General features: G+C 43.0%; 1 protein-coding gene across 4 annotated transcripts in view; it reads right to left on the bottom strand.

Annotated features, from left to right (window-relative positions):
* wasf1 (WASP family member 1) overlaps positions 1-24986 on the bottom strand; it is a 50145-nt gene extending 25159 nt beyond the window's left edge. The window contains exons 1-3 of one of the 4 annotated variants that reach the window (XM_035144120.2): positions 24554-24986; positions 3808-3962; positions 2562-2696 (exon numbers count right to left, since the gene is read on the bottom strand). In XM_035144120.2, coding sequence (XP_035000011.1) covers positions 2562-2696; positions 3808-3940 — 268 coding nt within the window. In that variant the 5' untranslated portion in view covers positions 3941-3962; positions 24554-24986. Of the gene's footprint in view, positions 1-2561; positions 2697-3807; positions 3963-10269; positions 10388-24553 lie in introns of those variants that run through there. The other 3 variants (XM_035144117.2, XM_035144119.2, XM_035144118.2) reach the window with 3 other exon arrangements.
* Between the last annotated feature and the right edge of the window lie 266 nt (positions 24987-25252).

A 25252-nucleotide genomic window follows, 5' to 3' on the forward strand; every position in this document is an offset into this window, starting at 1 on the left:
TCTTTACCATCCTGTCTGCAATTTGGTGCAGATCCAAATAAAACTCCAGATTTACTAATTTAAATGTGGTTTCCTAAGACGACTGTTGGGAGGAATGTGTCACCTGGAAGACTGAGAATCTCCACAGAACTGTTGGGCCTCGATAGAGATACTCTCTCTGAGTGCTCTTCTAGTTTAATATCAAATCCAATAAATTGCAATACAACACATACTAAAATTTTAATGGATGCAACAGCATGAATAAATAACAAAATATCAGCAATTACATAAAAATAATGCTGTGATAATTACTGCAAGATTAAATTTACAAATTAAAAAGTTACCATTAGATAGAAACTAGCTGTGAATGCGAAACCATTTGTAGAGCAATTTGCTTCCAGGATGAAATGTTTTGTTCCAAATCTTCAGGGAAGTTCATAGCTGGTCTCCAAATTTTAAAGGCCCATTAAAGGTTTTAAAGGCCTACAAAGAAGCTTGTGAGGTGTTCTGAGGACAGTATCTTCAAACTTCGTATTGTGTCCTTGTCCTTTGTCCTCTCTCCCTGCCCCCATCCTCCAATCTTCATCCCTCCACAGCCCTGATTTATGGTCCCACTCCTGCCTGCACTCATTCCCCTCTCTTTCACTCCTCCTCTCGTGCAGACCACAGATGCACACAGACAATTACAAGGCAAGTTGGCCGCTTGTGCTAAAAGCATACACTTTGTACAACATGTGTGCAAAGTGATGTGTGTTTGAGAGTGTGAGGGTTTACAGAAAAGGCCTGGGCGGGGATGAAAGGGGGCATTTACAGGAATGGTTCTCGAACCCGTCCCCACAGCCGTCCGTCTTTCTGTCACGTCCATCTGACTTTTTCTCTCTTTAGCAGGCGACACGACACACTGCGCTGCAACACCGCCCCGCTATTATAGTCGCTTGATGTTTCGAATCTTTATGGATAATGGGCGAGAGAGGAAATTGGAGTGGAGTGCAGGTTTTTTCCCATTTACAAGACAACTTCATTTGGTTATAAATGAATGCAGAGGCGTTGAACTGAGTGGAAGATCTGTGTAACCTGCAGAGGAGGCCGTTTCCACCTGGCCCAGAAAATTCTGCGGTACAATCCTTTTACACTCCACTGCTTTTTTGCTGCAGTGCCCTTATGCACCCATCCCTCTTTCCTTCCATCTTTCTTACTGTCCTCCTCCCCTCCAACTCTCCCCCCTCAACCCCTTCCGCACTCTCAAACTGCAACTGAGCTGATCCTTATCCACCGCCTCTCTAGCCAATGATTCAGCTGCGAAAGTCAGGCTTATTTATGGAGGGAGATGAAGCCGAGGACCACGTGCACGCCCACACAGACTCGCTCACAATCTGTGTGCAAAGACATGAATATGCGAGGAAAGCATTTATGCCAAAAACAATACAAAGGTGCTGTTGATACCTGGGTGTTTCCAAAAGTCTGCTGATGTCTATCCAATGAAAGGAATGTTATCCTCTGCAGGGTTTAGGTGCATGAGTTATAAAACTAGATCACACGCAATTATTCAATCGGCACAGCGAGAGCACTGGGACAAGTTGTGGAGGGGAGGGTGGGGAGAGGAGGGGAGGGGAGGGTAGCGGAGAGGTGATGAGGAGGGAGAAGAAGCATGTAGGAGAATGACAGGCAGAGAAGATGAGAGGCAATATGAAAAAAAAGAAGGTGTAAACCAATTCAGAGGATGAATGTAGAGGAGATTATAATCACAGGCGGAGGTGAAAACAATGGAACACCGAGCGAAAAAGGAAGATTAGGATGAACCGACTGTGATTAAGAGTCTGTTTCTGACTGACTATAAAACAAAAATGTATTATTCAGCAAAAAAACTAAACAATTCACTGCCGTGTAAAAAGTTACAAGCCTGTGCTTATGTACACAGAAATAAAATAAGCAGCGTCTCCAGCCCAGTGAGGATTTTACTGTCTGTGTGTCAGTGACAGGGAAGCAGTTAGAGTAGCGTTGTGCAAAACCGTAAACACATTGCTGCCCCACAGAAAAAATCGATTCTGCGCCTTGGAGCATGTTATTACATTGCTGTGATTCTCCCTCTTCTTACTTTACACCCACTGCACTCTCCTCTTGCTGCGCTATCCTGTCATCCCGCCTTCCCTCTCTCAGGATAACCTGGCTTACCCGACAGTCCCCGCCGTTTATCATCTTCCTTTAACTCGTTGCTCACCTGAGTCTGAGTGCAAACGAGTGTTAAAGCAAAATTATATTCTGAATGTCTATAATAGAGGATGTGGTTTGTGTTTTTGAGATTAAGAATGTCGACCATCTCTCTGCCTGTTTTTCCTGATGACAGACATTAACACTGAGGGGTGAGAGAGAGGTGAGCTCCAACACACACACACACACACACACACACACACACACACACACACACACACACACACACACACACACACACACACACACACACACACACACACACACACACACACACACATATGAAACTGGTTCAGGTTAAAAGGAAAGAAAGTGGGGCTGGTTTGTGTGTGCTTGCGATTGTGTGTGTGTGTTTGTGTGTTTGCAGTACTCACATTCCTCCTCTTTGGGGTCAAGCTGTGTGACACTGATGGAAAGGCGGTCCACGCGCTCTTGCAGGGAGTTGACCCGGAAAGAGAAGGAGTGGGCCTCATTGAACAGCTCTCCGAACAGGTCTTCTGCATATTTACCTGCACACACACACATGCACACACATTTAAAAATATATTTTTTAACAGTCATTAACAATTCTATATGCAGCAATAATGAGACAAATTGTTACTTGTTTAAAATAGAAATCTAATGTTTACTCAAATATTCAAAGCTCTTAGTTACACAGTTTTTACATCATGTGACTTTATAGTCCATAATACTTACATCCCTTTTGTTTTGAAGAGCTAGTGGCACAGCCGTTTTCCAGCCGTGTCAAGCGTCATAGTTTAAAAATGTGCAATTACTGATATTGAGAGATGGAGAAACGCTGCGTCAGTTGTGACTGTAAATCCCTCGGGAAGTGACTGTTGCAGGCTAACTGCTCTGAGGGAGATGGTGTTTGTGAGACCAGGATTAGAAGAAAAAGAAAGCGATATTTTGTGAGCATCCTAACTTCAGTCCTGCTGAATGATTTCAATTGTCAGCCACCATTTCCTCCAGGAACTGAATAAAACTTCTCATTCTCTAATGAACGATTCATGTCACAGCACATTCGTCATGACCATGTTTCTCCCAGCACAAAGCTTTACGTTACTATGGCAACCAAATATCCTTCAAAGCAAGTGATTGACTATGAAGCACATTTATAGATTTGCTTTGCAAATTGATAATATACTGCTTTCCATTTGAGTGCAGATTTAAGAAATCTGTAAACTGCAAATATGTCTAAATCCTTAATTTTCAGGATGTCTTCCTTTACCAAAATAAATATTATCATATGTTGTATCTTTGATTATTTTAGATTTCATATCTTTTCAATCCCAATATCCCAATATATGTAAACAATTATAGTTGCTATTAAACCACAATAATTTAAGTGTATTTCTAGCTCCTATTAATCAGTTCATGACTAAATAAACACAAGCTTTATTGTCCATTGGCAGGAGTAAAAACTGATCATGAGTACCAAGGACAACCGAGAGTGTCAACAAAAAAAGTTTTTTCTAATGTTCAGATGCCTGAAATGTACTTAACATTTCCAGATTTCCAGTTGTGTGGATGTGGAGTACATGTGCTCTATGTTTTTAAATGAATAATCACAGGATATGTGTGTGTCTGTGTGTGTGTCAGTGTCCTTGTGCTACTGACTCAGGCTGCTGAGCTGGCGGATGACGTTGGCCAAGGAGATGTTAGTCACACACTCCAGCTCATTCTTGATGTTCCTCGGCAGCACCGTGTGGCACAGGTGCCTGGGCTCGATGGTGCGCTTCACCAGCGGCATCCTTCTGCTGCAACACCACTAACTACAGGAGTCAGAGGAAGAGGAAGGAGACAGAGGAAGGGATGGGAAGGAGAAGGAGAAGATAAAAGAAATAAAAGTAATTAGTGCACAGACTCTTATAACAGATCTTGTGATTCTGCTGCTTTAAACAACACCAAAACCAATAGAGAGACAGCTACTTTACTTACTGTTTTGCTAATAGCATGAGAATTATCAGAGCAGAGGGAGGCTGCAGGAGCCATTAGTATACAGGGGAGAGAGAAGACAGAACATGATGTGGGTTGAAGGGTAACAAAGCAAAGAGGGAATACAGTGAGAGGACGATGATTAAACAGGATCTCGGAGAAGTATAAATGCAAGTAAACCACCGGGAAGAAATGTTCTAACATTGCTAACAGCCATGTTGCCTCATCTGTTTCCCTGGCATACCTCAGCACTTGGCCTGCCCACTCAGCCATGCTAATGGCATTAAGGCTGCAGTGTTCTGAGGCCCAATTCTCTTACATCCAACCCCAACAGCAAAAACAAGAATGGCACCGGGGTGGGGTGGGGGGGGTCAATGGACTATGGCATCATCCATCATCTAACCCTATCTAGTGTTGAGCATAAATGACCCTCAATGGGGGAAAAAGGTCAGAACTATGGGCACAGAAATCCTGAAGGGAAACTACCTCTCCCACCATGTTTCTCTGGTGTCAACTTTGGTTTTCGTTATGGGAAGGGATGCGCAGTGATGTGGAGATCAGCTGCTGGGATGGATCTGATTGACTGGGCATGACAATGATGAGGCCTCATTAAAGCACTAATTAGGCTTTAATTGACATCTGCTTCTTTTAATATCTCCCTGTGTTCTTTGCAGCGTTGCCGTTACAGAAGAATAAAAATGATATTGACCGTATCCATAAAAAATGTAGGGCATGGAAGACTATTCTCGGAAGTGGCCCAGCTATGGATGCATATAAGAGAGAGAGAGGAGAGTCCACTAGAAAGCTTTGTTCTGGTGATTCATCTTGAGGCGGCTTAAATCGGGGGCATCAATTGCCTTAAAAGGAAAGAATGAGAACACGCACCTCTTTCTAAGTCATACTTTAAGTGTTCTAAACGAGGTGTGGGTGTGATGCTAATGTGACACAAACCCAAACAGAGTGCCAAGTCTCTGCCTAGATTTTTGTATTTCCTCCCAGTCTCTCCATCACCCACACATGTGCATATCTTCTCCATTCCTTCCTGATTGGGATCATCTATTGACCCAGTGGGTGCTGATATTTTTCACATCGGACAGAGCCAAGCCATTTCCTCATTTCCTGTATATGTATTAAACTAAGTTAGCTGCAGCAACAAAGGAAATAATCATATTTTCCCAAAATGTCAAACTTTTCCTTTGACAATAATTATTCTAACTTAAACACAATCAACTCTTATTCGATTTGATCCTCATTAAAACCTTCCCTCCTTTGGGATTAACATGGATTTTATATCAGAAATCCTAACGCACTTTATTTACCTGCATTCACCTCATGAGTTTACTTCATGAGAACAGTAAGTGTTCCTTCAGTACGTCTCTGGGTTGCAGGTGTACAGAGAGAAAGAGAGAAGATAAACAGGGAGGCAAAGAAAAATTAAATCAGTCAATCATAGCTCTGTCTGTCTCCCTGCCAAGCATGTACACTAGCTTATTCAACACAAAGCACAGACACACTCAGTCTCACTCGCGGATGATGACAAGTGTATCTACAAGGCGAGCTCACACTGTTTTCATTCCCCTCCCCCACTGTGCTCATCCAGCCCTTTTTCCAAGGATTTTTCAAGGCTTCTCTCCTCCCTAATCTTCTCAATAAAGGAATGTGTTTTCTTTCAAAAAAAAAAAAAAAACTTTCATCCTACCTAGAGGGTCATGAGTTATTTCTATGGATGACGGAGAACAGATTTGTCTCAACAGTGGGTAAAAGAAACAATGTGTGAAACTAGGCTTCCAGGGGGTATTGGAAGAAAGATGACAGAGAGAGAGAGAAACAACCCGTTTTAACAGTAAAGGTCGAATATTTGAAAGAATCTTTATATGACTTTTCAGAAGACGAATGATTCATGGACAACAGAGAAACAGCCATAAGAGGGAAACATTATGGATTCAAATACAATCCAGCAGGAGATGAAAGAGAATGATCCGTCAACCCAACCCTCAAAGCAACACAACATAAAAGCACACAGAAATAGGTGTTAAGTGATGATATTGATTCTGCCAGCCTGGGTTCCTCTGGGTGGGCTTTCAAAATTCCAGGGATGCTCACAGTTTCCTCTATTAGTCTCAAATAGAGATTTATGAATCATGTAAAAATAGGATGCTCGGAGGTTAGGCTCAAAGTTAAGCAATTAGAGGTTCCATCAAAGGCTCCGGAATGAGCGACTTTTATTCGCGTCTTATGAGCTTTAAACGTGACTTTGCCTGTCTCTGCTATAACTTCCGAGGTAAATGGCGTTAAAGGAAAAACAAACCGCTCGCCAGTTGGCCAGTAGTGTTTTTTCCTTGCACTGTTTGTATTGGTCACTGGATGGATCACGATTATTCACTGCCGTTTGCTCTGTAATATGAATAAAACATAAATACATTCTCTCATCCATGAACAGGATTTTCCCCAGAGTCGCGTCGGGTTGATTTTCACCGGCAATGGTGGTGGAGACAACAACTTCCATGATCCAACGTTGCTTCATGGTGGCATCAATCTAGGTCAGTGAACGGCACGTATACAACATGGAGTGTGTTGCTTATCTTTTAGGCTCCCATGTTATCAGGTTAGAGCGTCCACACCTCCTGTGTGAGCAGCACATCTCAGGCACGTGAGCTGCACTGTTCTCCCAGGGTCGAGTTCTCACCTATTTTCTCAGCCTGCCACACACGGCTCACAGCAAAATAGACAGTGAAGGTTACCTTTCACCACAGTTTGAATGTTTAACACTTCCTGTAAGTAGAAGCGCTCCAGCCTTTCTGTTGACTGAATCCATTAATTTGTTTGAACAAGGTTTTTATTGTTATTGCAGGACCAGAAGATGCACAGAATTCATACCAGAACCCTCCTCCGCTGCAGACAAGCAACAGACTGTGAGCCACAGACGAGTGTGACCCAGGCGGTATGATGACATCTCTTTCCCTTACATTATATAACAAGCTCACTTAGATTTCCTAGATTAGTAAGTAAACAGTGTCAAAAATCCTCCGAGTGTCTCACTGTGATTAATGACTGCAGCAAACGTTTGCCTCTTTGCCAATTGGACATAAGTTGAAAGATTTTCTCTACACACAGGCAAACACATGCACCCACATAATGTATGCACACACACACTCACACATACATACATACATATGCTGCATTTGTCAACTGAGGTTTCCATTCTCAACTGGGACATGGTGACATATGACGTGTTCTCACGAGTTCCCGTGAGAAAACGCTTACACGTCATCTTCGTCCTGACAGGGAGAGAAAATTTCAAAACAAAAGAGACAGAGAAAGAAAGAGAGAGCGAGAGGGATTAAACTAGAGAACAAGATGGAATCACCAGCAGTTTACTGCATGGGCGAACAGGCTTAATGAGCAACACTTGCACTTCTCTAGCAACACAAAACACATAATGAGAAATCACTTTAAAAAGGTTTACCCCACAAAGAGTGCGCCACCGCCAGACAAATGTGGGATGTTCATCACACCTAGTTAACGTCATGGCCTTTTTTTCTAAATGGAGGATAAAAGGGTTTTCACTAATGCTGGAGTTTAGATGTTCGCACAAATTCAAGCTCATCAGCTCTAGAGAAATATTTAATTTTTAAAGCCACAGACAAAGAAAATAAGTAAAAAAAAAAGGTTGTTGTGTCATGAGACAGGGAATGATAAAGAAATGTGTCAGGACTTTTCCCAGACTGTAGAAATGTAAGTGTAGCAGAGGGATAACGTTCCCGTAGCTAATCGAACTGACAGTCAATTACATATAAAAGCCATCCACTACACCTACAACTGTGATATTGATGCGGGTAACGTTGAGTAGCAGCCTATACTCAGAGCTAATAAAAGTAGCCATCTGGCAAGCTCATACCCTTTGACTTAAGCTATGTGAATTATCTTTTATGCGTCTGTCAAACCAAAGGCCTTTCACATTATCCCTGATTAAGAGCTTTGCTTATAAAGTGATCCACGCTTCAAACACAATATAGATTGCACCGTGCAAACTGGATCAGACGATGGAAGTCCAGACTGAACAATTAATCAAAACCCAGCACATGTGGGATATCAATCACTTTGTCTAACCACAGTTGAACAGCAAAGTTTCCTCCCAATATCTCTGGATGAAAAAGACAGACGCCGGTGTTGATATGCTGTAAACAAAAACATGTGATTTCTGCAGCACAATTTATATGTTCTGCCACTGTATGCAGACATTTTCCTATGATTGTGAAAATGCCTGCCTCAGAAAATCCCCTGCTGCGTCCTTCATATGTGAAAGGCAAAATCTTAAAATGGCTTCAGAGGTCACTGACCTCTGCGTTCCTCTACTGATATCCCACAGTGGTTTATTGGGAAAGAAGCATAGAACTCGTAGTGCCTTGAATGATACAAGGCATAGATAGAATTGACAGAGCTAATGCAAAGAAAATTACACATTTCATTCTCAGGTTGATCCTGATTCAATCAGTGACTGTGCTTTACCAGTAAAAAAGAAGGAGGCCTTCATTGCAGCCCAGAGCGGTATAGAATGATCGGGGATGGTCACTGCACGAGGAAATTAGTCACATACCTGCTACTTCCTTTCCTTTTCTTTCTTTTATTTATTCCATCCAGACTAGCCAGCCTCTTCCCCCCGCCACACCCTTTACCACTGTCCCTCTACTTTTACGGTCCATTCATCTTGGGTGGTGCATCCCGCTGTCGCCTATCACCATGGCAGCAGCTGCAGTGGGATCTCATTGGTCACTTTATACAATCCCAAGAGAGGCAGGGGAAAAGAGGGTGGAGGGGGAAAAAAGAGACGAACGTGTAAAGGGAGGAATGAATGAGTTAAAGAAACCAGGGTGATGTGTGAAAACGGGGATGGCAACTGATGAATGACAGCAATAAGAGAGAGAGAGAATAAGACGGAGATAGGGGACTCCTCTTCAGTTGTGTAAGAGCACAGAGCAGGATATGGGATGGCACGTGCCAGAGGAACGCAAGGGGCCTCCACTGGTGCGGCTCATTGCACTTTGGACAATATGTCCAACGAGAGGCACTAATGAATCCTAATGGAGCATTTACACACTCATAGTGCCCCACAATATGGCCGCAGACCCCTCAATGTGGAGGAGGTCAAGAGCCCTTAATTTAGAGGGCTTGGAGGACACGCCCTTGATACACCATCAGCAGGGATTACACACACACACACACACACACACACACACACACACACACACACACACAACACACACACACACACACACACACACCACACACACACACACTTTACAGAGTAAAGGAAGGAATTATTACACTTGAGAGGTAAAAAAAATTGCCATCTGAGAGGCCTGAATAAGCACAACATGTCCAGAAAGCACTAACATCCAGCAGCGATGCAATTCTTTTTAGCCCCAGTTAGTCATCACAGAGACTGGTTCTGGAAAACTGGAAAATCACCAGTATGAGAGGGGCGATAGAGCAAGAAACTAGCAGTTAACCAGCAAGGGAGCCGACTGGAGCTGAAATAAAATGGCTTCTGCCTTCTCAAACAGATCTCATCATTAAGTGATGTCAAATTCATGGTCTGAACAGGAAGTCATGCTGATCCTCTCATTTCATCACTATGGAACAGAAGCCAACATAAAACACAGAGTAATAGTTACTGCAAGGTAGAAAAAGTTTAATTTAAGACTTTAATATTATTAAAAACCAGTTAGCACTCTATAGTAATAATTCCAAATAGTATAATTAAAAGCTAGCAGTAATGGCAGTGTTCACTTTAAGCCTGGGATGAAACTCTACAGTTTACAGGTGTATAATATCTCCCAACAGCTCACATTCATAAACAAAACTACAATTACATTTAACGTAAAGACAAGCCATATATTTTGTTTACAATACACATTACAACTATTTTGTAGTCTTGCAACATCATGTGTCCAATCATGATTAAGTGATCATGCCTGCAGTAAGTTGTACGATGTATTAAAAGTCTGAGGCCGCACACCCCCTGGGCAGAATTCAAAGTCTGAGCTGAACCGTGGATTTGGAGAACCATTACACCCCTAAACAAAGAACATTTGCAAAAACATGCTGTTCTCTCTTTAAAAACTTCCCCCAGATCCAACTTACAGCTTGTGGTTTCATTCTCTTTGCCAAATTAGCCTGAACGTTTTGTCCTTTGTCCAGCGACTCTGGGAACGAGGGTTTTACGACCGCAGACTTTTCATTCTACACTTTGAGCAGCTGCAAACACAAAAACACAGACATCTAATCAAGGGAGCTGGCAGAGCCACGGCAGCCAATGGCAGAGAGAGCAGAGATCAAACTGGCAAAGCTTACCAGCAGCTGGTTTGAATCAGTCATGCAGATATGCAGAGCAATGGAAAAGAACCACTGCTCATTTTCCACAGAAAACAAAGACAGACGAGTAAAGAAATGTAGATTGTCAAACTCAAAAATGATCAAGCCGAGTGCTGTTCCCTTCAGCTGGATAAAATACTGTTGCTTTGTCACTGCAGAGGCTCAAAAGGAAAAATAATATGTCCAGCTCATCTTCATTGTAATGAGGCATCTATACATTTTAAATGCCATTTGTTCTTTCTCTCTCATTAGCACATAAGGCGAGGATTACATCTGTATTCATTTTAAAACGGCTCAAATACCCAGACACTTTTTTCGCAAGCTATTAAAATCCCAAATTTTCTGTCTCCCTGAGGTTATATGACTAAATCAGATGTTAGCAAGTAGGAGTTGTGGTACTTTTTGATTCAAGGACAGATTGAGGACATTTCAAGTGTGCAAGATAACAGCACCTATAGGTTTTAGCTTGTCCATCTTATTTATATGCAGTCTAAGCCTATGGTCCAAATCTGTCCACTGTTCTCCACATTTGATTATTGTACCTCACATCTCTCTCGAGGACGGATGGATTTTTCCTCCCACCCCTGGTAGTGGCAAATCAGGACAGCTATAAACACTTGCTTTCAGACCTGGTTGTACAACCTAGTTAATGTCAAGCGTACCCTCGTCTTAATGCTGTGCTGGGGGTGGTGGGAAAAGAAGAGGAAAGCTGACACATCTGCATAGTCCCCGCTGCACATGTGCAAAACAAATCAAAATGCACAAATACACTGATAATGTTGCAGTTCCCAGGCAGTAGCCATCAAAGCAAATTGCAATTGTTGGTCGATATTGATTAAATAATCCGACACACACACATCAACCGTTTACGTCTGAGACTACAATCTCCCTCCTCCCTCCCCATCACATTGGGAGAACAAACTCCTGTTTTACTGCCAATTAAAATTCGGTAGCAGTCAGTGCCCCTTCAGCGGTGAGATGACACCTTGCAGCCCCTCACAGATGAGATGCTATAACATAACCATGCAGAGTCCGCTTGTTGTGCTAAAAATACACCTGCAGCAGCAGCCCTGTCAGGTTGGGTGCAGACAGCTATGCTAACTAGGTTTCTGGGTGGGAGGAAACTTTACATATTGCTGCCGGCAAGGGATACAGGTACATAATAAACTGGTTTCCTCGCCTCAATGACTCCGAATTTTTTTTACTGCATTGTGTCTCATGATATTTATTTTGACACATGCGTAAAAAAGGCTGTGTTGTGCTGCAAGCCTTTTTTCAAGCGGAACCTTTTTTTTTATGTTTCCCCACCTGAGCTTGAGCTGGTCCATGGCCATTTTTTATGCACGTGTTAAACAGTAAGCTGTCCCAGTCGGGCAGGGGTGTGAAGCAAGGCAGTCATTTCGCACTGCACCATGCCTACTGTCTTGACTCTGCCTGCAGTGATGAAAATGAGCATCCTGGCATGCTGGCACCGAGATGGTACTCAGGTAGTCAGATGGCACAGATCCTCTGGCTGGATATTATAATCTTGCCTAGCAGCTATAAACAAGTTCCAGGAGTTACTTCAGAAAACAAGAAAAACTGAAAATAATTACCAACTGCAGTGTTGACTGAAAATGCAAAATCAAGTTTATTCAAATTAACAATAAAACAAAAACTGTGCCCATATTACTTATCACATTTTATATTGCAATTGCATTACTCTTTATGTATGGACTTAAACAGCTATAGAAATATTTGCCTTTGTGCAGCTGTAATAAACACACTGCTTTTGTCTACTTTTCCATCAAACATCACACAAAGAATCAAACTCTTCATCAGATATTTTTAGTGTATGAATAGAAATTACTGTGACTCAACTGTGGATTTCCATTCACCATGATTTACATTCAGGGCATGATCGATGGTGAACCTTGCACTGAATGAGTGGTTGTCAACAAGAGATTACATTTCTTTAAACCTTCATTAAGCCAACGTGTTTAATTCTACAATTAACATGCACAAGTAAATGTGCATGGCCTGTGAATGTGTGCTAACATCAATGAGTGGAGTGTCTGAAGAACAAACAGGCTCAAAGAAGTTTATCTGCTGGGTGCACAGAAACCCACTGGTATGAATAATGAAAGGCGGCTGCTCAATAATAAATGTCTGCATGCTCGCGCTGTGCAGCTGCACTTGTTTGGCCTGTGAGGGAAATTTCATTGTACCAACTCCCTCACTGTTCATACAGACGTGAAGGACAAGCACACAAACTAACCACTGCAGCAACCCCTGTCAGTTCGAACTTAACATCACCAAACACAGGCACACAGGCGTGCTCACGAACCCCAGGCACCGGAGCGCTGCACGAGCCAGTCAACAAGCCTGTTGGAAAGCAAAACACCTAAACAAAGTGGGCACGCCTGCCAAATGAAACAGGAGCCGTTCCATTCATCGAATCCCTTCATTTGCTAGTCAATAGATCTCGGAAGGGTGTTGTCCCTTACCAACACACAACTGCTTTGTCAAAGAAGATGGTTTCACCCCCTCGAGCTACATAGAGTGGTACCAAATGTGACTGAAGCACCTTTTCCAGTGGTCAAAAACCCCCAAAACACCCACTAACATCTGGCTTTTGTCTGCAATGGGAATGGATACAATCGGCATTCACTCGAATTACTCTGCAATAGACTCAGGTTTTTATCGGCTGTGATCAGTAGTGATGGAAACATGGCGCATGGGTAAAGGCTATGACGCACATTGAACTTCCAGGCGTTTCCGCATTAATAGCTATGAACTTTTGTGTACTTGTTTTTTTTACATCTTGTGAACAATGAGTAAAAACTATTTTTTGTTTTTTGTGAAATCCAACACTGGGAAGACAGCAATGCTTTCTGATGCGTTGGTCCACATTTTTAAAAACCTGCTTATTTTTGGTGCAAAAGATGAGTGTATATCCATGAGAACTATTTAACCTGTTTTTCTGCATGACAAAGGAGAGTTTAAGTCTGAAGACCTTCAGGTTCTGTTGCAAGTTTTAAAAAATACCTCCAAAGCTCATGTGGAGAGATGGAAGTTGTCCAGAGCATTACTGAGGAGGGACGGAGAGGGAGAGAGAGAAAGAGATCATCTTCTCTCAATGAAATCAATGCCCACAGCAGGGATCTGTGTTTCAGCGCAGAGAAGCAGTATAATGAATGGATGAGAGAGGCTTTCTGTTGGGGAGCAGCAGTTAATATCTCATTGATACGCCAATTTTTGTTCACTATATTGCAGGTATAGTATGATTCAATCATGTTCAATGTACTGTGCTGTACTGTTTCACATTCGTCTGACTGTAGTAAATTTCCCAGAGGGGGGAAGATGTCAAAAGAAATTACTCTCTGAGTGTAAAGAGACATGAATCACAAAGATATGGCGCCCTGCTTTTTCACATCTGAAGTGCCCTTTAAACGCTCACCTTTGCATTTCCATCACTTCATCGTGCCTCGCTCTACCTATTGTTCTATCAATTTCCCTTTGATCTGCATCTCAGAATATGTCCTGACAAGAGAATTAATAGAGGAATATGTTTAAAGCTTGGAGGCTAAATGTATTTCCGCCTCTCGTGCACCACTGCCTCTTGGATGGAGGGAATGTGTAAACATATGCAAAAAAAAAAAACTGTTAAATCGTTCACTTCAAAAGGTGCTGACCAAGGCCTTGCCACTTTTAATGGTAGGGCTGCAGATACACTTGCTTTTAACAGCGTGTTGGCATCACAGAATGAATATAAAGATGGACGATATTCCTGCTCCCCAAAAGTGAAGCTGGCTGCAGAATAGGGTTATATATCCAGCCTCCCCTATGTTAATGGCTGGGACATGGACCACACTATAAAGTCAAAGTAGGGCAGGGTGGTGATGGTTGCTGTGGGGTGGTCTGAGGCGGTGCCAGTGGGTCCAGAACAGCAGTCCTGACCACTAAGACGCCAACGACCATGTCAACTTAGAGAGAAAACAAGATTTTTATCAAAATATGTTTGGCACCTTTTCACCATAACTCCTTGTTATTACTCCCCAACTATCCCTGTACCATACCTGTAATAAGCTGAAGCTAAAACACACAACCACAACGGTTCATCAAAACCATAATTATTACGTCAAATACTACTGCATTATTGACAAAAATCTGCTGACACACACACAGACCCACGTTGAAGGCGAGCAGGCGGCGGTTGGTCACTGTCCTCGGGACCTCTTTCCATCTATAGAACGAGCATGCTCATTAGGGGTCAAAAAGATCAGCTGCAGGCATCATGTGATCTGTGTCTCATGACATCCCAGCAGCCCCCCCCCACCACCACCACCACCACCACCACGCATCCACACATATTCCTGACAGCTAAAAATGCCTATGCAAGGCCTAAATGGTGGGTGAACGTTCTCTGTATGAAAAGGGAACTGCGGTGGGAGGAAAGAATGAATCTTCACGGAGTAAACCCTGGCTGCAGAAGACAAAATGTGGTCTAACAGGCTTGTATTAACAGCGCCGTAGAAGATTGACTCCATTAGGGCCTCGCTCATCCACTTACTCCGGCATTATATTGAACAGTGATAAAGACACTGATTCGCAGAGCCAGCCAGACGTTTTTTCCAAAGAGCGAGATGAGATTTTTAGATTGTGGCAGACTTTTACTTAAAGTGTCTGCATGATTCAGCCCGCTAAATTTAGAGAGTACTGTGCATGTGAATACAGAGGATCACGACAGAGACAGGAGACACAATACGGTCTTCAACACACAGATGTACTCTGCTCGTCCGTATAGATTTGATCTTTGGATCAAGCCCGTTGTCGTGTCCTGTCCCCAGCAAAGGCGGTGTGGACGACAATGGGACAGAGAGGAGGGACAAAAGCACCTCTCGTTCCCTTTTCTCCCTCCTGCTTTTGGCCCTCACCCGGCATTGTGTGGCTCTCTGCTCGTCTCCTAACGACATGTCTTGGAAGGGAGGCAAATCAAATTCTTTCCGCAGGTACAGAAGCCTCTCGCTCCCCTATTCCCTCATCTTGGTTTCCTTTTCTTCTCTGCTTATCAGTGGGTATATTTCAAGCCCCGAGCATTTCCTTAAGTATTTTTGTGAGGCTGGTATTTTGTGTGTGTGTTTACTGTCTTTGTTTGCTCGTCAATTAAAGTTGACGAGCAGGGAAGGTTTTGAGTCAATTTTTGACACAAAGACACAACACAAGGACGAACAGACTTAAAAGTGAAAATCATTTGTAGCTTTGTTACCTATCACCATTCTTTCAATAGCATTTTAAAATGTAATTACTTCCACCAAGGAGGTTATAGTTTCATCTGCATTTGTTTTTTCCACAAAAACTACTCAACCAATTTTCCAAGGCCTTTTTGTGGAGGCATGACACAATGCAGCATTAAAACGGTGGATCCCGGAAAAAAATATGTTTTTAATTTCTGTAATATTGCTTTGTAGGGCATTTTTCAACATTTTCAATGATTTCCCAGAGAATAATTTATGGATTTGAAAAGTCAGATCTTATCTCTTATCTTATAAGAAATATGTGCTTTACTGAGTGCCCTTTTAGTTCCACGTGTGGAATCCATTCAATTGAAATATTCTTGTTACTTTCTTTTTACCAAATTACCTGTATTAGCCAGGACATCATACAGGCAGTTGGCAAACAGAGGAGAAAGAGAGGAGGTATTGCATGAAGGACGGGTCCCCGGATGGAATCAAAATGGGGACATTGCACTTATGATGACCTCAATTTCATGTGGACATCCAAGCCAAAGTTGGCTAACAACAGCATTATGATAAACCTGAAACAAAACAGGGTCTCCCATTAAGTCTGTGGCGACCCGCCAAAGTTTCATAACGAACCAAAAAATGTTTCCACATCTCATAATAACAAAGACAAAGTTTTTCAGACTGTCACAGTCAGGCTGGCTGGGGGAAAAGGGGATGATTTACTGAAATGAACCTGCAAAGATTTCCTCTATTCTTATGCCTGATCCAAGCTGCATTTGGAAATTTTAATTTGAAGCTCAAGGCAACATCTGCTTCCTCTCATGTTACCTTTGTTTGAACTCCCAGTAGATCTGCATTACAAAGTCTGGTCAAGCCCCAGACGCTGCTGATGCCCAACTCAGACATAATACTGACGACAAAACTGGCAGTCAGCATTAGCCTCACGGGAAGCAGCTCTGGCTTATAGAAAGAGGGACGTAGGAAGGAGAGGAATATAACATATAGACACGGGAGAAACAGATGAAGGGAGACGGGAGAGGAGTGACACAGAGAAGAAAAGACACAGACAGAGAGTATAAACACACAGGGAGCTAGTAAAGAATAGCGGAGAGTGAGACAGATGAAAAAAGAGGAGCCTCGGCAGCCGCGGAGGCAGAAGCCCCAGCGGTGAGGCCAGGCCTGTCTGTCAGCACCTATCTGTCCTCCTGAGGCGAAGCAACACAGACCAGGCTCCTGCCTCGAGTCGCCTCTAACATTTATACAACCGCATATAAGAGTGAAATGACCTTTGACCTTATCCTCCACCGCAGGATGGACCCATGTGGGCCGCGACTTTACTGTTTAACTGGAGGAGGATAGTTTTACTCCAGGCCGCTCACGCCGAGCTCATTTATTTCTAAACACTGGGATGGCATTTAACCAAGTAGAGCTGACTAAGACACACACACACAAATGGGAGATAGAGTAGCTCAGAGCATACCCTCGATGACATTTTACTTTAAGTCTCATACACGAACAGTGTCGGGATCAATCGAAACTGTTCACCTGAATTAAAGAGCAGACAAAGTCCCGTCATCCTGCCCTGTTTTCCTCTTGGCATCTTGGTTTAACATGTAAACAAGTCCCAAATAGCATTACCTGCCAAATAAGAGCCTTGTTATTACTGCAGTCCATCTGGTGCAGTTCACAGGATTCACAGCTCTCCATGGTGTGTTTGTGTTTCTGTGTTCCTTACACACTTCTAAATAATTGATCACTGTTTGTTTTTTTTAATATACAAAATATATATCCATAATAGATAAGTAAGAAGGCTGGAAAACCTTTAGCATTTTTGTGGGTATAACTTCTGGTCGCAACAAAAACAACATCACAAACTACAAAGCGCCATCTGTGAGATGTATGCTGGATGTATCTTATCAGATGTGTTCATTAGCCACTTCATCTGATGCATACCCTGCATGTTAGCTTGTGAAGTAAAGCTCCCTCCTTACGCAGCGATGGAGGGACTTTGCAAAAATACATGAAAGTCCATGTGATTAATTGGAAATTCTGCAGCTCCAGCTATGTAGAAAAAAAACATCAGCATGTAACAGCCCCTTGATTCTGAATACATCCTTGAATGGTAAATTCACACAAGTTCAACCTATAGTGAAGATGACACATGTTCTAGTTCCACACTTGTTTATTATACTCAGCGAGGGAGGTGTGTATGTTTTCATCTGAGTTTGTTTGTGAGTTAGCAGGATTACACGATACTGGACAGATTACACTTGGTAGAAAGATGCGATATGGGTCATGGAAGAACCCATTAAACCCATTAAATTGGATCCAGGAATTTTCTTACACTTTCTTTAACATTATGAGATTGGGCGTTTTCCATAGCTGTGAATTTATAAAGAAGTAAAACAGAGATCTTCATTGACTTTAAGGGGACTGTAAGGCCAATGCAAAGGTATGTGCTGTACTGGGTACCATTCTAGTTTCATGTATGTCCTTGACAGATCGAGCAAATGTGAATGCAGATACATGGTCTATTGAAGGGATCGGGATAGAAAGCAATCAATGTTACAATGTGGCACATAACAATCGTAATAATAACAACTTGGATGTATATAGCACCTTTCAAGGTACTACCCACAGCCACTTTACAAATGAAAAGAAAGGTAATAAAATTAACATTTCTAAGTAGCATAGAATATAGAACGATAATAAAGACTATTATTATTGAATTATTCGATTATATCACCAGAATAAAGGTTTCAGATACCTACTTAATTAATTGCTAACACTACATGCTCTCTGCCACTCTCTAACTTTGTGTTGAGCTGGTCACCAGCCCTTAGTTCACAAGAACAGCGCAGTGGCGAGTGGCGATGTCAAAAGGATGATGGTTCACGGTAACAGCTCACTGGCTGGCCGCATGGCTACACTCGGACCTTGGAGGCACTGAATCGCATTCAGACATCCGCCATCTTACCATCAACGAGCACTAGCACAAAAAAAAATGCAGAGGCCTACACATGTGATCTAATGCATACACACACACACACAAGCACATACTGCTACACCATTACTCCAGAGCAAGGACAAAGAGATGACGCCTGTGGACCCTGGCAACGTCAAGACAGATTATTGTTATCTATAGGTTGTCAGCATCACCGATGTAAAGGAGAGCAAAAACACAAGATGCTTTCACTCTTACATAATAGTAGCGCTGACACACACCGAGCTGTGGGCATGTGTCTATAAATGAAAGAGTTATGTAAGGGTCTGCTGTTCATTGCTCGACGTGGTGAGACTGGCTCTGATTTCAATGTCATGTAGTTGAAATTATACTAAAGCGTAGATAAGCACAAACAACTACCACCTCCGTGTCTTTACATTTTCTCTGGCACGGCACTGAATGGAGGAGGAAGACTTTATTATGTAGTCATCCTATGAAGCAGAACATCCATCCACTGACTGTCTATCTTTAGCAGATGTGTCCTTCACCGGTAAGACTTCCCTAACCTCTATCTGACCCCTACTCTGCAGCAATTATCTGTCCGAGTGAACTGACAGCTTTGCAGTAAGATAAGCAAACAAAGATGAAATGGTTTCTGAGTAAGACTATAAAGAGCGGGCTTTTATTTCTTGCAGAGGGTTTAAGCGAATTTGGCGTTTCCTGCTAATCATCAAAGACAAAAAAAGGAGAGGCGGGCTTGCCTCCGCTTCCGAGAGGAGAGGCGGACACTCACGGTCCCTGCTGGGCATCTTTCCAGCACAAATCAGGCGAGCCTTGTTTTCGGGCCTCGTTGAAATCCAAAGCGGAGCTGGATCCTTGCTGTGAGCCGTAAATGAACAACCAAATATTGGCTCCTAATTGAGAGCAGCAGTTGTCTGTGTGCACAGGCACCCCCGCTGTGAAATTGTGGACAAACACACAGGGACACTAAGAGGCTACTTCCCCTGCTCTCCCTCTCTTTTCTTAGTGCTTTCTTTTATAGCATCCTTTTATATCACAGGCCTTCCTCTTTTACTCTTTTTATTTCTAGCATTTTAGACAGTTTATAGTAAATAAACATGAAGGAGAAGATAGGAGTGAGTTTGTTAACTGCAACATGCCTAGATATGAATTGTGCTCGGAGCAAAAGCATTCTGTAGCTCATATTTATTTCTATCCCTTCACAATCTTTCCACGTCCTTCTTGCAATTCCTTGTGCTGCTACCTAGAAGGACTGAGAAGAAAAACGGGCGCTTATGAAAATCCTAATGAAAATTCACCGTGTCGGTAATTGAATACTAACACCCGAGTCCTGACGAGAGGGATTCAAGCTGCGGCCGGGATAAACGTGCCTCGCCTCCCATTTCTCCGGCTTCCATCAATCATCACAAATCGCCTCGACAACCAGGGCATCGGCCGTTCCAGCTCAATAAGAACCCATCACAGCACACAGATACTCAAAGAGAGAGAGAGACAGGGAAAAACATAAAGAGAATATACTATATGTCATGTCACCAATTACGCTGTAGTTTTGCGTAACTTTGCATATTCAAGTCTATTCCAATACACAAATTCTCTGAGGTTGAGTTCTGTTGGCAGCATATAGAGCCTGAACAGAAAAAAAGCGACCTGAGAGGGCATCAACATTGCTTTTGCTAAAATAAACAATAAAAATACCCTACCATGTGTACACACACAAATATACCTGTAGTGACCTGTTCAGGGTGTAAAGCGCCTCACGCCCAATATCAGCCGTAATTAGCTCTGGCTCCCCCATGTCCCTCAAAGGACAAGTGGTAAAGATAATGGTCAGATGGTTGAGTTCTTCATTCAGTTTGTAGTAAACAGTCAAGATTCAAGGAAATTAGTAAGCTGTTACACCAATTTCTCTGGTTTCATTTTGTTTTGGCAGTGTATTATTGGTTCTGTGCCACATTTATTTACAGTCAAAACAAGTAAAATAATTTGTACACCTGGCTGACACTGGGCATATATGAAATACAGCTAGCAAGACAAATCTTGTCTAAAGCTCATTAGAGCCTAAAGTGACAGAACATTTGTATGTACTCAAACACAGCAGCTGTGGTCTAAAACGTTGGCAGACGAGGGGTTGCGTCACAGATAAACTACAAATAAGGAGACTGGAGAGAACTGCAGGTGGTACGTTCGACTTGAGAAAGACTGAGGAGACAGAGATGAGGCTCAGCTCCTACAGTTGAGTCAGAGCAGCTCCTAGCTCAGACAGACTATTGAGGTTTTGCCCTGTTTGCATTGGCAGCGAACACAGTCAGACAAGTCGATATCAGAGATATCCTGTCAACTCATTGAGAGACCCCGACATCGCCCTCTGCTCCCCTGAGTGAAAGTGAGACAATGAAAGACTCAGAATGGCAAAAAAAAAACAAAGGAAAAAGAATGAAAAGATAAAAGGTGATGAGGCACTGCAAGAAAAAGTGCAATACAAAGCTTTTATAAATCGGATTGTGGGGTTATACAGACGAGCTGGCAAATGTTGACTTTTTAAGTGAAAGCTCAAATTACGATGTGTTGTGTTTATCATAGGAAAATAAAGGGAATTTCAAATGTGCTTTGTATAATAATATATATTATATACATTATATAATAATATATATAATATAATAACCGACGAAACAGGTTTTAACTAATAATATCTGCTGTCCCATCCCTGGAATTGTAAAGCAGAATTAGCAATGTATCTCGGATTGAAAAATTAGTTTAGAGAAACAAACAAGGATGGATAGATATATGGACAAAGAGGGGGAAGGGGGCGGGGAAGCAGTGGCAGAAAGAAACAAGGAACACTGTTGTCAAACCCAGTAACTAAGCCCTGGTGTCCCTCTGTCAGGCCAGTTCAGACCTCGGACAGAAGCCGTATTATAGAGCAGTGGCTCTGGCCAAGTGGAAGAACAATAGTTTCTGTGTGCTGGAGCCTCTGGAGCATCTTAACAGCTGGGAGATAGGAGGTCTGTCTGCGGCTGCACTTAATGGCATGTAAAGGGGCGTTGCAATTTTACACACATAAATTTCAGCTCCCTGCCTTTCCCAAAATCCCTGACCCATCTCCTTGCCACCACCTCCTCCCGCCAGGCAGCCATCACTCTCTATCTTACTCTCATCCCTTCTTTTCTTCCTGTGCTCATTATTGACTGTTATTCTGTTTCCTGCTATCATCCCTCGCCACCTCTGTGGAGAAAGGCAAAAGAGAGCTACTGACAGGGAGATATTCTTCTTGTTAGCATGAGAAAGCCAGAGACTGGCAGAAGATCAGAGCAATGTCAACAAATAAGAGAGGTCCAAAAGCCTCCGCAGGAGGCATGCCAAAGCTCTTCTGTCACGAGGGCCTCTGAAACACAGGGAAAAAATAAGAACTGAAAAACTGTGCAGGAATGTCATCCCTCGCAGCAAAGAGTTCACAAACAGCAACACATAAAACCATGGGGATACGGTTTGTTCTATTCTGGCACTACACCTGTAGATGAGACCCTTCAGTGAGAACTGAAATCCATGCATCAAAGAGCAGGTTATGTAGCTAGACCCTTCAACTTTCCTACTTTCCACCTGTGCTTTTATGTTATTCTGCAAGCTCAAAGAAACACCACATATTCTAAGAAAAGCTCAGGAGCAAACACGCCTGCAAAAGAACTTGCCTGAAACACAACAACAAGGACTGGAGGCCACAACAGACAAACTTCAGCACATGTACTCTCCGAACTGGAGCATGGCTTCAATCACTGGTTCAGTAAGTGTCATTTTAAGGGAAGAGACACAGCAGTACGTCTTGAAGCCATCTTTAAAATCTGTGCTGTTGTGAAACTTATCCTATAGCTCCCACTCAGTCATGTGATAGTGTGGATGCCTCTGCTGCAGAGTGATAATTTTAACAGCTGCAAGGAGTCAAAGCCGCTTTCACATGCAGTAAGTACCCTGAATGTATTTTCTGAGAGATGTTCCAATGCTATTTTCCCTTAATGAAACCTGGACTTTGCATATCTGCCGATACCAAGTACCAATCCGATACCAGTGCATTTAAGAAAGTAACAATTTGTATAATGTATTTTAACAGCTGTATGCTGCGAACCCTGTATGGAAGTGATGAGTGCTATCATTGTTGTATTGCCTGGCACACCTTGCTCTTTTACCGGTGGGACTTTCCGGTGTGGAATATTGCCAAATTGCAGACATTTTAGCTAGCTCTGGCTAATGCTACACTGCCGGATAGTGCAACAGCTGTCTTGGAGCGGAGAGGAAGACGAAGTAGTGATTTATGGGAGAAGAAAATTGCAGTTTTATCTGGGTTGAACTAATGTACTTTAAAGACGTGGTATTGGATTGGTGAATAGATTTGTAATTCAGATGCTAATCAAATCTATGGACATCTCCTCAATGTATTTCATTGTATATGGACAGTGTAGGTGCACAGAGCTGCTTGGCTGAGATTCAACACTTATTCTTTGTTGACACCAGCGTGGTATTTAGATTAAAGTGACCTCCTCTTCAGCAACAGCAAAGATCTGATCTGAGCTGACCTGAGGAAGGGTAACTTTAAATGTCATTAAATACCAGAATAAATATGTAATAACTAGCAGATGTAAATCCTACTTAGCCAATTTTTACGTCTGTTGTGCACTATCACTACATTTGAAAGTAATTTTAATACATCACAAGGAAAAACTGGCCCCACTAATCTGCTGTCAAACGCAGCGTACGCAGACTTTTATCAATGGCTCTGCAGCTGCTGTTTCCAAAGGTAATTCATTCATCACCGACCACTGATGGGAACACACGTCTTCAGCACAGACTGCTGCTTAGCCGCCGCTGTATTTCAAACAGAGCAGCATCCCGTGACTCCCTCTGATTTCTTTTAAATGGACAGGACGCAGGAAATATGGCTTGTCTAATGTGAGCCACACAGCACCACATGAGCGGGCATCATGTAAGGACATCTTGAAGCTGTCCCCCACTATAAAAGCATGATCCCGGCCACTGAAGGACACCGCTCCTCGTGCCCACTTCTTCCTTTGCTGCTGCACTGGAAGTAGTACAAAGAAGGTTTCAAATTTCGCAAAGCATGATTTTGACTGGGCTGAGAGGGCTACCATCCCCCCATGACTGCAAACCCAGGCTGGCTGAAATAGACCCCAGCCCCTATATCCTCCTCTCTCTCTCTCTCTTCTGAAGCAAGTCAATGCATCCTTAGTGGGTGGAAAAATAAAACCATGCATTGCCTATGTCAGCACAACTACGACCTCAAACTCTTCAATTCACTCAAGAATTAATGCATTAGAGGTAATCTACGACATGTGGCTTTATTTTAATGCAATTTCAGGGGGCATTGCAAATATTTGCTCTACGGTTTCTCACCAACACGATGCCCCCCCCTCCTCTCAGTCTGCATATGTCAAGACGCTGCTGCAGCTGCAGCTCATGCAGATGTGCAGCTCTGCAGTTTATCGACACTTCAAAGCAGCCACATTACACATGTACACATTTCATCCACTCGTTAATGAACCTATTAGTGGTGCTCACATGGTTTGGGCTACTTCAGGCTCCTGTAACAACAACGCTGCCCCATTAGTCACCTGTGCACTGGGTTAGTCACATTCAGGCAGCGATGGCCAGGCAGGGTTGAATTACCAGCGGCGTTTATATCGGTCGAGTCAAAGGCTACAAACATGGTGACTCCGGTTCAATGAGGCTGTTCTAGCTGATGCTGTGGTGAGATGCGGTGAGGGTAAGAGCTAACGTTGCCAAAGTCACATTTCAAGTTGATATCAAATGTGACCCAGGAACAAAATGTCCCTTTTCATTTCTTTGGTTTTTTTACCTGATATGTTTGTTAAAAAAATTATTCCTCTTTACTGTCCGTCCATCCTCACTGAGCCGCAGCGCATGCCCCCGTATCCAAGGCTTTAAATCCCCGGCTCGGCTCCATGTTTGTTCGGGTCTCTGACATCAAATGTAGTCCTGCTGCTGGAAGAGGAGAGCGACCCGGGGACTCTGTGTTTCCGAGGGGACGCGCCGGAGGAACGCGGGTGGAATCCGGCGTTAAATCCGCTCCGAGGAAGCAAAGAGCGGGCTCGGAAGGAAAAAAGACACCGCGTGAAATTCACACACGGGCGACGTGCACGCTCTTTACGACGTGAAGAACGCGAAGCGATGTAAATTCGTGGGGAAATGTCCCCATTGTGCGCTGTGATAATGGTACGTACCACTCTATTGTTGGGGGCGCGAGAGGAGAGGAGCGTCCCGTGCAACTGACACGCGCTCGTGGGTTCCTCGTGGGGACGTGCGCGCTCGCTGTATTGGCTCGTTATCTGAAACCGATGTCCAATCGATCCCAGGGAAGGACCTTCGATTCGATCATGTCGATCAAGAGGAATCGATCTGGTTACAGCGCATTTACTACACAACACATCCCTGTATCCCTGCCACAAACAAGGGGAAATAATACAAAAAAACATGACATAATGCAGTGCTGTTTGGTAAAATCATTAAAGTACGATATTTTACTTTTCTCTATTAC

The sequence above is a fragment of the Hippoglossus stenolepis genome, chromosome 20, assembly GCF_022539355.2.
Source record: "Hippoglossus stenolepis isolate QCI-W04-F060 chromosome 20, HSTE1.2, whole genome shotgun sequence".
Classification (NCBI taxonomy): domain Eukaryota; kingdom Metazoa; phylum Chordata; class Actinopteri; order Pleuronectiformes; family Pleuronectidae; genus Hippoglossus; species Hippoglossus stenolepis.